The 17,657-nt window shown below is 39.2% G+C and overlaps 1 protein-coding gene across 1 annotated transcript in view; it reads left to right on the top strand.

Moving 5' to 3' along the window:
- Nucleotides 1–17,657, top strand: part of ATP10B (ATPase phospholipid transporting 10B (putative)) — a 49,186-nt gene that overhangs the window by 19,888 nt on the left and 11,641 nt on the right. The window contains exons 6-14 of the mRNA XM_051631563.1: nucleotides 1,686–1,817; nucleotides 3,775–3,902; nucleotides 5,046–5,298; nucleotides 6,230–6,465; nucleotides 11,896–12,075; nucleotides 12,608–13,190; nucleotides 13,712–13,815; nucleotides 14,554–14,680; nucleotides 16,157–16,341. Of these exons, the coding sequence (XP_051487523.1) occupies nucleotides 1,686–1,817; nucleotides 3,775–3,902; nucleotides 5,046–5,298; nucleotides 6,230–6,465; nucleotides 11,896–12,075; nucleotides 12,608–13,190; nucleotides 13,712–13,815; nucleotides 14,554–14,680; nucleotides 16,157–16,341 (1,928 nt within the window). The remainder of the gene's footprint in view (nucleotides 1–1,685; nucleotides 1,818–3,774; nucleotides 3,903–5,045; nucleotides 5,299–6,229; nucleotides 6,466–11,895; nucleotides 12,076–12,607; nucleotides 13,191–13,711; nucleotides 13,816–14,553; nucleotides 14,681–16,156; nucleotides 16,342–17,657) is intronic.

The raw sequence follows: 17,657 nt of genomic DNA, 5'->3' as shown, positions 1-17,657 counted from the left end.
GGTGCTGTGTTGCACAGAATATGAAATGGTGAAGATTAGGGGAGAACCAAGTTGTTTATTCCTCTTATTTCTGATATTCTGTCTCTTGCAAGGTGATATCTGTATTACAGATGTTTTCTTTTTCTTTTGGTCAGCTGAAGTAGAAGGAAATGATAGAGCTGATATTTGGAAAGAAATCTCTTTAACATTTTCTTACTGAAATAAATCCAGCATTTCCATGAGGGTTTTCTGAGAGAGATTAGAGGTTTTAGTCTTGTTTTGTTTTCACCACAAAACATTCCATTAAGCCTGACACAAAAGAAAAGTGAGGAACAAGATTCACACAGCTGCTGGAGGAAGAGAAGAGCAGGCAGCAGCACCCTCCTTTTCTGTGTCACTTGGTGGTTAGAGCATATGTTCACTGAGGGCAAGACTTGGGTTTTGTTCCCAGTTCTGCCTGTGTGGGAGTGAACATACATTTCCTGCTTCACAAGTTGTACCCTGAACACCTGCCTGTGTGGAACAAGTGGGTATGTACACAAACAGGAGTTGGAGAGGAAGGAGCGGTGATCGTATAAGCTGGTCCCACTGACGTAGCTCCGGGTTGTGTAAATAATTATATATTCATTGGAACGGGAAGCCAAGAGTCTCAGTTCTTGGGTGAATGTCCTGAACATAAGGCTGGAGAGTAATTTTCTCTCTTGCTTTCTGCCTCAATTAATAACATTTGATGTAAACCTGGAATGAATCCAGCAGGCATGATTGAATTGCACCTAACTTCCAGCTTTTGTTTCAAATCACCTCCCAGGAGAACACTGCAAGATAGCTCAGAAAACAGTCCCTCTCATGCACGTCATGCACATACAAATGAAAACTAAATACAAGTCTGCAGGGTCTGTGTTTTCAGGGAAAAGGACTGCAGAAATAAACATAAAAGTTTCCATTCAATATAGCAATAGATGGTACCCAGATATCCCAATTGTGGAACCACAGTTTAGGTAATATTAATAGTACAGAAAAAGCAATTTCTGCTTGTTGGCTTCTTGCAGTACTCCTCTTTTTCCATTACAAATATACCACCCTAATTCTAATTCAGTAAATTTTTAAGGATTGCAAGGTTTTTTTATGTCTTGTCTTGCTGTTTTGTTAGCACTTCATAACCACATATCAGAAAACTAAATAACATTAGTGTCTTTCACCTCTGGATCTGACATGTTGGATCTTATTTAAGTTAATACTTGAAATGTGTCTAGCTGCTTTTAAATATCTTCTGAAAAATATTCAAATGTAAGTTTCAGGAATCTGTAACACCTAATCAAGTTGTTTGTAAAATACAAAAATATAATATTATTAATGTTTTTCCTCTTATTCTCAACAAGATTTCCCTTTTGAATATTTATATATACCTTATGATCCTACTGAATCTGCTCTTTGGGAAAGTAGAATGTATATAACAGCTGAAATGTGTGAGGTAATGGAGGTGTCCTGTAAATCTCTAGATCTAGTCTCTAATATATTCTCCTATTAAGTCTAATGAGAAGACAAGCAATAAAATTACTGAATGAAAGTAGGGTCAAATTAACATTACTCGTGAGCATCCTGCTCTTTTATTGTAATAGAAATACTTAAAAAAAAAACAAACAAACAAAAAAAAAAACTCTACAAAATACTGCATAAACATGATGAGATCCATTTGTGTTTTGAAGGTCATGAAACCAAGGCCATGCTAAATAACAATGGTCCTCGCTACAAGCGCAGCAAGATAGAGCGACGGATGAATACGGATATATTCTTATGTGTGGGACTCCTATTCGTGATGTGTCTTGTTGGAGCTGTAGGTATGAAGCACTGACAAAAATCTTATGTTTCATTGCTTTTTTTTTCTAAATGGTGGCTAAAATTGATCTTAAAGGTATAAGCGAGATCAGATCTAGAGCTGAAAGCTCTAGGGGTCTTTAGGCTCTTCGGTCTTTTCAATCAACTGAGTCTAGTTCTGGGCTCCCCAGTTCAAGAGAGACAGGGAACTGCTGGAGAGAGTCCAGCAGAGGGCAAGAAAGATGACTGGGGGATTGGAGCATCTCTCTTATGAGGAAAGGCTGAGAGCTGGGACTCTTAAGCCTACAGACTTTTGAATGTGTCACTTCTCTAAGGAGGCAACAGAAGCTCTCATGAGTGCTCGGTGTTCAAAGCCCCTTTTCTTTTTAAATTATTCCACCTTGGTGGTAACTTGCATAGTGCTTCTGCTCTGAATAAGTTTTGTAGTCACAAAATTAAATCGTGGCCCTGTCAGGTTTTCCTGAACCTGCCCTGGAGGCATGTGATGTGACACACCAGCCAGTCACCAGTGTAATACCGTTAGAAGAAAGGGTCATCTAAAAAAGATGAACAATCGAACTGACTTAATCACTTTTTAAATTTTACTGCTTCATCTTGCAGTGGGCTTTTTTGGCACAGAAATGGGATTTCAGTCTGACAACTGAGCTCTGTGTGAGGGAGAGAGAGACTTTATTTGTGGTGGCTGTCATGTAGATTTAGAGACTTGTATTTGTCTGGTGTGTAGGGGCCCTTGAGTAATAAAGTCCTTTAATTTAAGGTTTAATGTGGTCTCAGATGAAAAAATCAGCATTTAAAAACAATTTATCTGCTCAGGTTTGAAATATATATATAAAATATTCATAGTCTAAGTGAAACATGTAAAACAGTAACAAGTCCATTAGTTTTCATCCATTCTAAACATCTCATAGCTCTACCATGATTTCTTGCTTTGCAACCTTGTCTGAATATGGGGTTCTAGGAAGAAATATCACTGGTGGCTCCATTATAAGGACCTTTCCTGCACACAGTGAAAAACTGGGTTAAGAAGTGGCTTGTAGAGCATAGTTGTCCTTGTTCAGATGTCACTGTGGTCTCTGGCAGCCAGAAAGTATTGCTGAAAAAATTTAATTCCTTTGGCAGCATTTTAGTGGGCAGATGCTGCAAAACAACTGCTTGCTTAACTGGTGCTAACAGAAGTTTTATCAGAGCTGGATATGGGAAGTGGACTAACAGAGGGTTTTGGTGTCTGGAGCAGTGATGCAGGAAAGGAAACCGAGTTGTTTGTCACACCTCTGTGTGAAGATTCTGATGCTGTGAATTTAGTAACATCCTTGAGCAAAGTTTATTTCAGTAAGGGGTGTATGAAAGGTGGTAAAGAAATGGGACGTTTTTAAGTCCGGAAATAGAGACTTTGTTGTAGTAGTGCAATGATATCGACTGATATTTAAGACACAGAAGAAGCAGCTTTTGGTAATGACTTAATTGAAGGGAATGTAAAAATGAACTACCCAAACTGAATTATAGTGTGTTTGTCAACTCTAACAAAGACAGATTGAAATCAAGAATGATCAGAAAGGAGAAGCAAGATTTTGGTTTGTCTAGAAAAAGGTTTTAAGTTTTCTTTTGATTAGAGGAATGACAGTCTTCTGCACTGAGGATTTTCAAAGATAGGTCATAGAAATGGAGTCATCCAGCAGCAAGACATAGAATGAGGAAAGATCTTTGCAGAGCAAAAAGCCTTGGGGGACACCAGCTGAAGGAGAGGTGAATAAAAATATCCATGACTTCTCATTTCTTACAAGCATATCATTTATATTCTTGTGCTGCAGAGCTCTGCAGATACTTTGCATTCTCCCATAGATTTACAGCATTGCTCAGGGACTGTTGGTTTACCATGGCAGTCCATATCTGCAAATTTCAGAAGCTTTGCCAGTTGTCTTACTGCTCAGTGTATTTCAATATTGTATGTGATTCCTACAGGGCATGGCATTTGGACTGGAAGCTTCTCTGAGCATCCACCTTATGAAGTCCCAGATGAGAATGGCAATTTTCTGTCTCCAGTTCTTGCCGGTGTCTACATGTTCTTGACAATGATAATCCTGTTGCAGGTAAAAGACAAAAACCTCTCTGTTACCTCCGAAGAAAAGCTACTCAAAACTGAGTATAATCACTAATGAACAATTAATATGAACTCATAACCATGCAGTACCCTCTTAATCCTATTTGAAAATATTGCTAGGAGTGTTTAAATTCATCCAAATGTGAAATAATGTAGCTTTTTTTTTTTTCTTTCTCACTGCAGAATTTCCTTTCTTGCTGTTGAAACCCCCCAAGGATGTAGATAGGAAGAATGTGCATCATATCTTTAAATAACTCTAGAATCTCTAGCATATGAGGGTGTTCACATCCTCAAATAAAGAGGATGTTCACATCCAAATGTCAGCTTTTCTTTTTTTTCTGCCTATGTCCAGAATTCCGTAATAAAAATGACACTTAATATCTCAGGAAAAAAGTGAAACAAAAATTGTCAGGTTTGCCAGTGGGGAATTGTAACTAGGTATGGATAAGCTGGTGTAGGAAGGAAGCTAAATTAGAAGTAGGTTGCTTGTGTATCTGAGTCTGATTAAGCCTAATTGGGAGAGAATATTTTATGGGATGGGAGAAAAAATTCACATTTACTTTTCAGATTTCTTGTTGTAGCTGCTGAGATTTAAGTGGATAGAATTGCTTTAATATGAATGAAATCTGAAGATAAATTCCTGAGCTGCTCAGAGATTCCTTGGGTGATTATTCTTCATTACTGAAACACAATATTTGTGTATCTTAAGAATTTGTTATTATTTCAGGGCAGGGAAGCTAGTGGGTAGGAAGTGTTGCTCACAAAGTAATTGGTTTTGAAACTTTTTTGCATTAAGAGTCAGTTTGTGCCAGTGGATCCATTCAGAGTTTCTGGAGGGGTGAGAGCAAGCATGGTCCTCTGTCCAGAAAATGTGCTTTGTAAGAGCTTCCTCTGAAAGACCCATCTTTGCATTTGGTGTTCTAGGAATTTTGTCTTAAATTTGTCACTTACTGCCTCTGTATATCCATTGCTGTTTTGTGCTAGATTTTTTTTTTCTCCCCCACACTATTATTATTCAATCACTAGGGAGAAACTTTACTCTGAAGATTGCTAGTGTATCTGTGCCAGGACATTGCTGACAGAAAGCGATAAGACTTGTCTCACCCCTCACTGAGAATTTAATCTGTTTCAGGTTTTAATCCCCGTTTCTCTTTATGTGTCCATTGAGTTTGTTAAGTTGGGCCAAGTCTTCTTAATTCACAATGACATTGACCTGTACGATGAAGAGGCAGATCTGCCCATACAGTGCCGCGCCCTGAATATTACTGAAGATCTTGGACAAATCCAGTATATCTTCTCAGACAAAACTGGGACACTAACAGAAAACAAAATGGTGTTTCGACGCTGTACTGTCGATGGAATTGAATTTTCACATCAGGAAAATGGTGAGTGATGCTTTTTTATACTAGCTTTTCTCTCCAAACAACTAAATGTTATTAATTTAAGTATTAATATTTAAACCTACTGAGCCCTTGACAACATAGAGCTTTGTGGATTTGTCTCCCTTTCGTGAGGGACTCCTGTTACAGAGAGTCATAAAAGTGAAGGTGTTTTAAATTATTCAGAAGTCAGATGGGAAAGGTTTGCCTGTTCCCTCTGCAGGCATCTCAGGCTTTGCCCTGCATTCAGTGCCCACTGGAGAGTGCAAAGAGAACATTTTCTCTTTCATTTCTAAATGAATGCCAGCCAACCTTTTAAAAGCTCAGAAAGTGAGATTAGTTTGTAATTAAACTCAGTGGGCCCAAAAGTAATTACCATAGTCTTCTGTGTTATAGGAAAGGTACAGCTGCGTGTTTTCTGGAGCCGACCCTCGCTCAGCCCGGATCTGCAGTCTCGTGGCATTTGGTGCTCTGGATCTGGGGGTTTGAGTCAGGCCCATTCTTGGGCTCTACTTTCTCCCTCTACATAGTTCAAAGGATGTTATTAAGTTGGCAAGCAGCTGCCAAAAATGTGTTTGTGCTCTGTGACTGAAAACATTAGCAAACTTGTGAATTACCATATTTTACTCTCCTGTGAACACTCCTGATTGTTCCAGTCAACTGCAAAGTGCAGCTAAAGAGACCAAGCACAAGCAGAGGTCCATAAAAGTGACTGATCATTTTGAAAACTCATTTTTCGTTTTCTTGCTATAATAAACACTGGAGAGTGGGAGTTGCCAGAAACTGAAGAGGATAGTGAAGTTTTTCTGCTGCTGGCTCTTGAGATGTTTTGGCTTTGATTTAGTTTGTTCCAATCTTTTTAACCAATCAAGGAATTCCTCCCTTGCAATGCAAAAATACAGAATTAGAGGTAAGGTTTGATTTTCTCCTTTTGCAGCCCGGCGCCTGGAAAACCACAAAGAGTTGGATTTAGATGTTGAGGACTTTGCAAAACTTCAGCACTTTACTCTTCCTCCCATGAATATTGAGAGACCAGCCACTTATAAGCAGAGGACCATAAGACCTTTGAGGAGGTGCCAGAGTGCTAGAGCTCGTTTTCAGGGACATACAAGGAACAGGTCTCTTGGTCGTCGTGACAGCAATCAGTCTCAAGTGGCATTCAGCAGTCCCATCGTGAGTAGAGCAGACTAAGCTAACACTTTTTGGTTACATTTTGTCCTGGGAAGTCAACAGGTGGACAGGAAAAAGCCAAGCCTGGTAGAGCTAAGAGACAGAAGGGGGAGACAATGCATTGGGGTCTTCATACGGAGTGTGTGGCAGCCTGGGTCCTTGTGTGAAAGTCTGCAGCAGAAGAATGGGGACACACGGGTGAGGATTGGTGATGTTTGCTTGATAGGAGGAGGAGACATGAATTTGGTGTTCAGAGATTGAGTCTGTGGTTCATAACAGCAAGAGGAACTTTGCATAGAGAAGAATGAGCTTTTTGTACTCTTCTAGTACATTAAAATGCCAGCAAAAATGAGGTGGAGATTCTGAGCTGGGATTGTGTAAGAGGAGCTAGGGATGTGAGTCTGGGGCCTGGCTTTGCAGAAATAGGAGGCATAGGTCCTCCTGGGAGATGGTGGTTGGGAAGACAGCATGGGTTTAAAGTCCCAGTCTGAGCATAGCTCAGGAAGCCACAAGCTACTTCTGCTACTAGCACTGAGATGGATCAACTCTGTTAAACAAAGTTCAGCCACCCCTGCAGTGTACATGCCAAATGCCTAAGCTGCACTTTCCAGAGCAGTTCTGGGAGTTTGTTAGTGTGTCAAAAGATAGATATTGCAATTTTCAAGGGAAAAAAAAAGCCTTAGCTGCAGATAGGCAACACTCTATCTGGATAAATTGTTTAACCTCTGTGACAAGTATGAAGATGTAGTAAAAATGGAAATAATTAGATGTTGCCCAGAGTCTGTCCTGTATGTTGATATTCTTCAAACGATGCATAGCAGTAGCAATTTGTAGCAGCCAAGCCAATTCCCTATTAATAAAATGGGGGTAGTAAAATTTTCAATGTGTTTCTGTGATTCCTGCCCTTCAGAACTTCTATCACCTTTTCTGATGCACTTGTCGTTTGCCACAAATCTTAAGCATTTTGTGTGCTCTGGTTTTACAGATAGCTCTGTGAGCTTGAATGTAACTCAGGAGTAAAAGCTCCTTTAGAAAAATCCATCTTTGAACAATGTGTGAGTGAAGACACAAAGACTGCTGTTTAGCTTGATTAATTTAAGGCTACAGGGTGCTTCTGGGTGAATAACTCTGCTAAAATGAAAACATCCATTAAAGCATTCAGTGGCAGTCAATGATTCTCAAGCACAGGTGAGACTCAGCTTCTTCAGATAAACAAAATGCAAGAGAAAAAAGAAATCTTGTTTTATATAATGAACAATGTGAAGTCCAATGGCCAGTAGCTGGCAGTGTACAATTTATTGTGGTTTTTTTTTTCTTAATAGATGACAGGTTTCCATGTGCCAGGCTTATGGAAAATACTCATCAAAACTGGTAGCTTTAGGTAACAGTAAAATCAAAGAACTTTGCACTGCTGAGAAGACACAGTGGTTTTTGGGTAAGGGTTAGCACAGCATCTGCTGTGAGCACCTGCATATCAGAACTGTTGCCAAGAGAAGCATTTTAAAGCAAGAGGGCCATTAACATCACAGTATCCCACAAAATATAAAGAGTTTAATTGGAAAGTAACTGTGCCAAACAAAATATAAAAATTTACAAATGCCAGATTTGTATGTGAACAGTTTTTAAAGTAAAATTATCTATTCATTGATCACAAAATTTACTTACTCTCAATCAGCCTTACATGAATCAGTGATAAGCAGGTTGCGTATGGTAATTTAAGTGCATTTGTAGAGTGGTAATTGATTGTGCCTGCAAATCAGCAGGTTTGAACTTTGTGTCAGTATTCTGAGCAGTTCTGCAATTAGGAAGCTCTGGAGCTACAGAACGTATTTCAGTCTGCCTGTTTGAAAGAGTGTTCTCTGCCTGACAAGTTTTGATGTTTTGCTGAAATCCATGAAGCTCTTATCAATTAATACGTTCAGTTTAGTGTGTCTCTGAGATAGAGTATTTCCATGTCATTTGATACAGTTAATTAAACTGGAGACTGCAGATCCTAGAAGAATAATGAAATAGTATTGCTTGTCTTTTTTGGAGTCAAAGTAACACAGGTGTGATGCAGAGCCTTAGGCCCCTATTTCTTCAGCCTGTTGAGGTCTCTCTGGAGGGCAGCATCACCCTGTGGTGTATCTGCCATTTCTCCTGTGTTGAACAGGACCAGACCCAGTGTTCATCCCTGGGATAGATCACTTGTCACTGGCCTCTAACGAGACTTTGCACTGCTGATCATCATCCCCTGGGCCCGGCCATTTAACCAGTTTAAAGTCCATCTCATTTGCATGCTTACCCAGCCCACACCTCAACAGCTTGTCTATCTGGATCTCACAGGGGACAGGGTCAAAGGCCTTACTGAAGTCCAGGTAGAAAATATCTACTACTCGTGGACATGTATATATCTGAAAAATCTAATGAAATTAGGAAAAGAACAAAGTTACCTGTTTTGTCACACCTTCTGTGAAAACAGAAATTGATGTTTCATACTGCCTGACTGGCCCTCTGGAGAAACAGGCTTCAGCCTAACTAGAGGACACCATCTCATTTTAGAACCTCCAAGGTGGCACTGGCCTACTTACTGGTTTCTCTGGGTACCTCAAAAGAAGACAATGCCAGTATACTTTATTAATTTGCTTCCTTGTGGCTGCTGCAACTTCCCAGAGGGGAAAGTCAAAAAATGTATTATAAAACAACAGAGCTGTGGTTGACAGAAGGACTTAAGGGAACTTTAAAAAGAGTAGGAAAAATATAAAATTGTAAGCAAATTTGGAACAGCATAGAGAATTAACGTTTTCTCTGTCTACCTTTAGGTGTTCTTGCGAATTATGATTGGGACAGCACATTTCTTCTAGATTTAATAATTCCAATAAATAGTGTCTTGCTATTAAAGGCATTTAGTGAAGATTTCAGTTGTCCCATTGCCATCAAGTTTTAGTGCCATCAGGTAGCAAAAATACTACCAAATTAATGAGGAAATCTTAGAAACTGAATGACACCAACCAGCCATTTTATAACATCAGCATTTTCACTAACAAAACCATTAACATTGAAAAGATGGCAAATTTATCTGCCATCATTGCTAGTGCTGTTTTAGTTCATTTTCTTTTTTTGTTTGCTTGGTTGGGTTTATATATGTTCAGGCTGGTCAATGAACATATTTGTTTTTCTGAACTTTTTTTTATGTCCTGAATTTCCATAAGGCTGGAAATTCCTGTCAGCTGTTTTCACTGAATGTGAAAAAGAAAAGGGGAAAAACTTTTTTTTAAAAAAATACAGATCTTTGTATTATTTTGTTTTTAAAACCTGAGGTCTGGGAAATTAATGGTGCTTGTATGGCATAAAGAGAAATGGCAGAAAAAGCTGAAGATTGCTAAAGAGAACCCTAATTTTCATGGATGGATACCTTCTCACCAAACTAATTTAAAAGATGAGGCTAGTAAGTGGAATAACTATGTTGATGAACTAACCAGAATCAATGTGAAGGAAATCCAATCAGTTATCACAGGAGGAGAAATTCAGGAGTGGGAAAGATTACTTGAATGGTTTCACTGTAAAAGAGGTCATTCAGGAATCTTTGACTTATACAAAGAGGCACAAGCCTGTGGGTGGCCTGTCACCCATGAGCAGTGCAAGACAGTCATTTCTTTATGTGATCTTTGCACCTGGTCTCTGAGGCCAAAACTGACCTGATGATTTTCTGTCTGCCAGAAAGGAAATGTTGAGTTCAGAAAGTTCCTGCTGAAGTCAAATATCCACCAGTGCATTGTTATTTCTGATGTGAACTAGAGGCAGATATTGAGGATATTGATGCAAAAAAAATTCTGGAGAATGATGTTGGATAGGAGAGGCTACAATCCATGTATGATAATTTGTGGTTCATGAGACTCATTCCAATTGTGGCAAAGCATGGGGAAATTATATAAATAGCTGGGCATACAGGCAGTGAGTTTTCATGTTTTGAATTTAAGATAATTCCCAACACTACTGTTTTGACAGTTGTGTCTGCTCAGATGTGTTCTTCATTGGAATTGCCCAGTTCAGCTTTTTGGGATTGCTGAGTGTACAAAGCACAGGACTGGCAACAGACACACCCACAGAAACTGCCTGCTGCAGTGCAATGCTGTGAAAGGGTTTCTAATGAATCACAGCTTTAACTTTTCAGCCTCTGGCTCCATTTAAAAGACCTGAGAAGATAACTACAAAACTGGGCTTATCCTCGGTGTGCATCGGTTTTCTAGAGAAAGGATGCATCTATGCTTAAAACCTGTCCCATATTTGAAACAAAAAATTGTGAACACACTGAGCCAGAGAAAGCAGAGCCTCCTGCAGCAGAGAAAGTGCAAAACCTCGTTACATCTTTGGATTTTAATTGAGCTCTGTGCTGCAAAATGAGCAGTAGATTTATTTGCAATTATTAGGATGTTTTAAGAACTGCTATTCACTTTATCAAGCAGGAGCTACAAAGCAACAAATTCAGCTCAGTGTAAAACAGCTGTGAGGGTGGTTGGTTGACTTCTGTTGCTTATTTAGGGAATTTAAGGAAACTGCCAGATTGGAGGAGGAGAAGGTAAGAGCTGAGGTCAACTAGAAAGCAGTTAAGTTACTTTGGCAGCTCCTTAAAGAACGCACCCAAAAGTGTTGGCCCCCAGTAAGGTGTCTTCTAAATTTGGAAGATCTTGTTAAATACGATCCTGAATTAAATACAATCCTGAATTAAATCCAATCCTGAATTAAATCCAAACCAGGCTCTGCTGACATGAAATTTCCATTAAAAGTAATACTCCCATAGCCCTACATCAGATTAAATTGTAGGTAAGTGACATTGTTAAGTGGTTTGGCTTGTAAATTAAGGTTTGATTAGAAAGATTATGGTAGTAAAATTACAGTAACATTTCAGGAACAAATAAAGTATGTATGTATGTGTTTATTTATTTATTTATTGTAAAAACTGAGGAAGAACAGTTTGAGAGAGCTTCTTTTTCTGGGTGCACAACGAAATAGTTATAGAAACAACCAGCAGTATTGCAGTTACCAAGCCATAGGCACAATACAGTCTCTGTTGAAATAACTATCAGCTCCCACATTGAAACGGGAGCTTCCGAGTCCACTTTATTCTGGTATGGCCTTTAAATCAGCAGTTAGCAGTTCCAAAGTTGAGGGATACAGTAGAGATTATTCTTGATTTCTAGTAAATATCAAAAGAAATAGAATTCTGAAATCACCTTTTTCAGGATGCATTTCCTTCTAATTATCTGCTTATGCAGCTTTTAGAAAGTATTTCTTTTCCCTAGATGTTGAGTACAAAAGGCACATTTACATAATTCTAGGTGTAAATTTGATAAGAGGCAAGAAGAAGCAAGCAACTTGATAGTTGTTTGGGTTTTTTTTCCTTGGGCACAAGGATAAATGGGAATAATTCTCATTTAGTGATTTCTCTTCCAGGAAAAGGATGTGACTCCCGATAGCAGGCTGTTGAGGCGAGTGAGAGAAGCTTCACTGCAGACTGAAAATCTTTCTCCTTTTATACATATGAAGACTTCCACATCTCTTACTGACTTTTTCCTTGCCCTTGCCATCTGTAATACAGTCCTGGTCTCCACAGCTACTGAGCCAAGACAAAGGGTAATTTGATTTTAAGTATATGAGGAAAATTGATTGTACTTCCGTTTAACAACATAGAGCAGTGTTCAGTGAAACCTGAAATGGTGAAAAATAGTTTGTCTGGGAGTTGTCCTCTAGTTCTTTTACCTTCTGTGTAATTTCTATTGCTTCCCTGCCTGGGTATATCTCTTCCCAATGTGGCTTTTAATGTTTGATGAATAGCTATGGCTAGCACAGTATCCACATTTTAGATTTTGTATTATATATACTCTAAGAAGTATATGGAATATGCTGGGTTTCCTCTGATCTCCCAGGTCATTGACAGAACTGCAAGGGGCTTGATCTCTGCTTTAGAGGTAGAGATAAAAATCACCATCATATTTGGATGCCAACTCACCTATGGGTCCTATACAGAATTCCCTCTCACAAGTAAATAGAAAAAAATTGCTTTTCCAATTATAATTTAGATACAGAAAAATATATTGAGGTTTTGAAAAGTGTCTTGTAGTTCGCATTCATTTATTTTTAACTATGGATTTTCTCCTATTTCTAGATCACAGTCCCACCACCAATCAAACCTTCAGGAATCACCCTGGAGAAGATTCATCAGATATTTCAGCGGCTAAAATTAGCAAGCCTTAGTCAGTCTTTCTCATCATGTCACTCTGGTTCAGACCTGGGTGCTAGTTTCAGTGCACAGAGCACCCAGGAGCACCTTGCTGCCTTGGGTTGCTGTGACAATGACAACTGCGGCGCCAGGGGCAGAGGTGATGGGCTCCAGGGCCAGAGCAGCACAGATATTGGTAGTGCTTCCTTGGATGAGGTTTTTAAATCCATGACTGACAGTTCCTTGCCAACAGACTTGTGTTATGAGGCTGAGAGCCCAGATGAGGCAGCGCTTGTCTATGCTGCCCAGGCATATAGCTTTACCTTAGTGTCCCGAACTCCTGAGCAGGTGACTGTACGGTTGCCACAAGGCACACTCCTGACTTTTGATATTCTCTACACTTTGGGCTTTGACTCAGTAAGGAAAAGGATGTCTGTAGTGGTGAGACACCCTCTAACCAATGAGATTGTTGTCTACACAAAAGGAGCTGACTCCGTTATAATGGACTTGCTGGAAGACTCTGCTGAAGGTAATCAGCCAATCAGCTCTTTCTGTTCTGTGTCCTATAAAGAAGAAGTTTGCAGCAATTTTTATCTACAAGAAATAGTCTATGTAGACATTAGAAGTATAAAAAAATAATAAGCTTTCTCAAGTGTTACCCTTGCAGATCAGAACTGAGGTATTTATTTAACCTGAGTAGTGCTCAGAATACGGAACTGGCTCATTAAAATTCACTGGCAGCGCTAACCCATGTGGATTGTGTACTCTGCATTAATACTGTCATAAGGGTCTGACCACTGTATTTTAGCTTGTCAGCAAGAGTGCTGCAACTCTAGCAAACAAACAAACCCACAAGTAATGTTATCTTAAAGGAAACAAGGATCTTCAGCAAGCTTTAACTTATGTAAAGCCAACACTTTGAAGCTTTTAAGGAATTGCTGTTATACTGAAATCCAATTTTCTGTAATGTCCACTCTTTTTGAATCTTAGGCCACTATGTTTTAAATTATCTGTGCTTAAAATACAGACTCTCTTCTTTGTATTTCACAGCTGACATGAGTGCAAAGAGAATGAGAAGAATAAAAGAAAAAACACAGAAGCATCTGGACTATTATGCCCATGATGGCCTACGAACTCTGTGCATAGCTAAGAAGGTAAGAGGACATTAGCTTAATATTGTTTACAGCTTTGCTCTGTACATATAAATAGATTTATTCATCAAATGTAAAGTTTATAATTCTTTCTGCTTCAGAAAACAAGCCAGATACAGCCCATCTTTCTGTCATTCTATTTGATTGCTCTGCAGTCTCTTTTTCTTCTGTATCCTTGGTCTGAGCAGATGATGGAATTTTGGTCAGTCTCAAAACACTCATTTGTGTGTCTCTTACGGTAACTCTGATTGACCTTCTCTACAGTGATTCCAAGCAAGAAACAAAAAGCCTGCAGAGGAGCCCAAGCTTTTTCTGTTTTCCTTGGCATTTAGCTTTTAAAAATCCTGACCTCAGCCTGGGTTAGTACATCTTAGCCTGGTGCTTTAATACAGAATTTGTCTATGTGCAACCAACAGGTCATATTCAAGCTCTGGAGAAATGTAGAGCAGCCTACAGGAACTGTGTGTTCCATTTCAGAGTCCCAACTCTAAAGGCTACCTGATCAAGACTTTCTCTGGGTCATGTTTTTAAGTTTTAGCTGTAGGCCACTATACAAGGAAGGTCTTCTTTTTCTTGTTACTGCTATTTCTAGTAGTTCTTGCTAATTCAAGTTTGTGTTATTTTAAAGGCAACACAGTAGTTTACCAGCTTGGATATGAGTTAAGTCTCTGTGATCCTGAATGTTGGCGTTCTTCTCTTATTTAAATTTCCAATGAGCTCTGTTTAAATTGTGTTATGCAGGTCTTGAATGAAGATGACTTTCAAAAATGGGCCAATTTTCGTCGGGAGGCAGAAACTGCAATTGACAACAGAGATGAGCTGTTAATGGAGACAGCACAGCATCTGGAGACCAAACTCACCTTGCTGGGTAGCTAAAAATAAGAATTGTCATTGCGTGAAGTATCACTTGCTCTCCTGTGATATTCTTGGCAATCAGACAGGCAACAGCTTATACTAATTTATATCAAAAAGCCTTCCTCTGAGATTTGGAAATCTCAGGGCTAGGGTATACAGTCCAATGACAGCGTCTAAACAAGTTCTTGTGCATTTTGAGCAGCAAAAAGTGTACGGAAACTATCATGTGCCAGGAGCAAAGAACATGAACATCAGCTGTTACTGTGGCTCAGATGACACAGTAAACAAGCAATTGTGTGTTTGTGTCCTTAGATAAACCTACAAAAATTGTAAATTAACTTCACTTTTGAGCACAAATTCAAGGCAATTTTGGTAATTAAACTATATTGTTAAAAAAGGTATCTTAAATTGCTCTCCACCTAAGCATTTCTCCAAGTTCCTGCTGTTGTTGCATTGTCATGTTTGCTTTCTGCACTTTGTAAAAGCATATTTCATGTTAAAACTTACATTCATTGGCACTTGTGTATCATCCATCACCATCTTATTTAACATTATTCTGTTAAATTGCAGAGCACTTCAGTGATTTCTCTTCTTGTTGTTTCCAAACATTTTGTTCTTTAAGACTTTGATTTTCAGTGTTGTCTCTGTCTCATCATTCTGTGAATACAATCTGTGCCCATATTTCATTATCCTGAATTTCTGTGATTGCAAGCTATTAGCATAATGGCTTCCCATAATCTCTGCAGTGATTTAAAAAATTAGAGTAATAACAGTAAATGCCATAAGCAGAACCACATGAGAAGTAATGTAGATCTTGTCAGAATCTGTTACCTTTGCCAACTCTTAGGGCTCTGTGTGCTTTCATACTTAATTTCACAAAAAGTGTTCTTTTAGCTCAAATCAATACCTATCTTTAACATATCACAGTTACAGCATCTTCAAACTGACCCCTAGTGGAAGAGATAAGAAAAGGAGCATTGTAACATTCAGATAGTGATTTACCATCAGGATGAGTGTTGGCATCTCTTCTAAATTTGTGCATTTTTAAAAAGAAAACTTACTGTACTGTTTTTCTCCCTTTGAAGGGTGAAGCATCTAACTTGACAGTAGTGATAACATTCATTTAAATAGTCAAAGTTCATCTTTTCTGGTTGCTTTGATGGGACTTAATGCAGTGTTTTGAATGTGCATATGTTGTAATTCCTCTGCCAGTACATTGTCATTTTGGATTATTACGAAGGAATGAAATGCATTGTTCTAGCAAAGAGTAAAATGAAGAGCTAGAACATGATTGCTGAGACATTCAGCTCTTAATCCAAATGCAGATCTTGTGCCTGGGTGTTTGTTTGCTGGACACTACCTTGGATCAGCTCTTGATAAATTCAGGATCACAGTTGGAAGTTAAAGACCTTTTCTTAAAAACGCAAGTAACAACATGATTTCTAAATGAAAGAAAACTAGATTGCTACTTCTTTTTCTGTTTGCTCAGGAGCAACAGGGATTGAAGATCGGCTGCAGGATGGAGTGCCTGACACTATTGCAGCTCTGCGAGAAGCTGGGATACAAATCTGGGTGTTGACAGGAGACAAACAGGAAACTGCAGTTAACATTGCCTATTCCTGTAAACTGCTGAAGCAGAGAGACACAGTTTTCACCATTAACACTGAAAATAAGGTGAGTACAGAGAGATCCACAGAATTTGCTCTTTCCTTTTCTTCGTGTCCTGCAGCTTGGCACTGTTTTGCTTTAAGCTACCTTCAACACAAGGAAACCAAAAACCCACATAGCAGCATCAGGCCAGAACCTCTCCAGACCACATGTAACAGGATGAATTGGAATGTGAGGCTGTTATGCAGAGTTCGAATCAATCAATGTACAATAATTTTTCCAAATGAAAATACATTTTTTTAAAAAGTTACCTGAATAGTAAGCTTTAGCAAGAAGGTAATGTACAGTTTAAGTGCCTGATTCCTTAATAATACTGATATCTGGCTTTTCGCCTTGCAATGGAAACTTCAACTGCAATGATATTTTAATCCCAGGTGACATCTCTAGGAAGACATTTGGAAAGTACGTATGATTTGGTGTATAAAAAGTATGCAGGTGTAGATTTCATTACATTCAGAGCTTTCTAGAAAGCCTAAGGCCTGACAGGATTAGGCTTCATCAGAAATTTATTAGTGAACACTTTCATCCAGTATCTTTTTGTGTAAGCAGCATTTCACCTTCTTGGAAATCTAAATACAGTTCTTGTGGACCAGTTAAGAAGACAGTCACTTTCTTGACATTTCCTGGTGGCACATGTAGCTGCTGATGTGCACAGATATTCCCTAAACTTCCACAGGCAATGAGAAGGTCAGGCAGTAGGCAGTGCAAACATACTCCAAAGCGAGGATAATCATTTCAAGGGCACGTCTGTCAGCTCCTGTGACTCACAAAAACACAGTGAACAGTCTGTGGTGCCATCTATGACTGTTCCTGAAACCGTCTGAATGGAAGTGAGAAAATAGAGTCCTAACATTTGGAGGTGATAGATGCCACTAAGGCATGAGAGGCTTTAGAACAGCAGCCTTGGTTTTTGCAGATTGTGAAGCAACGTAAGCATGAAAACCATGCCTTGCTCTCAGAAAGCAGGATGGCCACTGCCATGCACAGCCTGGTGTCCATCCCTTCAGGCATCCTGGTGGGACAGATGGCTTTGTGGATGGGTTTAGGGGAGAGTGAGTTCAGGCATTATGGCTAAACCAGACCCATTTGCTCAGGAGAAGTGAGCCCTGATCATTTCTAAAGCCCCAAAACAGGGTCCAAAATGTCAGCTGTGCCACGCTCCTTTATTTTGTTGCAAAGTACACGTGCCACTCTCTTCTTTTTTTTCCCTTTTGCACCTAGAGGTGCCCCAGGCAGCAGCCACTGCCCTTTTCCCAGTGTGCAGCTCTGTCCTTAGATGCAGTGAGCACCTTTGGCCCATGCTCAGCTGTAGCAGTAGTTAC

The sequence above is a fragment of the Apus apus genome, chromosome 13 (genome assembly GCF_020740795.1).
Source record: "Apus apus isolate bApuApu2 chromosome 13, bApuApu2.pri.cur, whole genome shotgun sequence".
Lineage (NCBI taxonomy): Eukaryota > Metazoa > Chordata > Aves > Apodiformes > Apodidae > Apus > Apus apus.
Note: the sequence above shows the minus strand (reverse complement) of the source record. Positions and strands in the feature narration are given on the sequence as shown.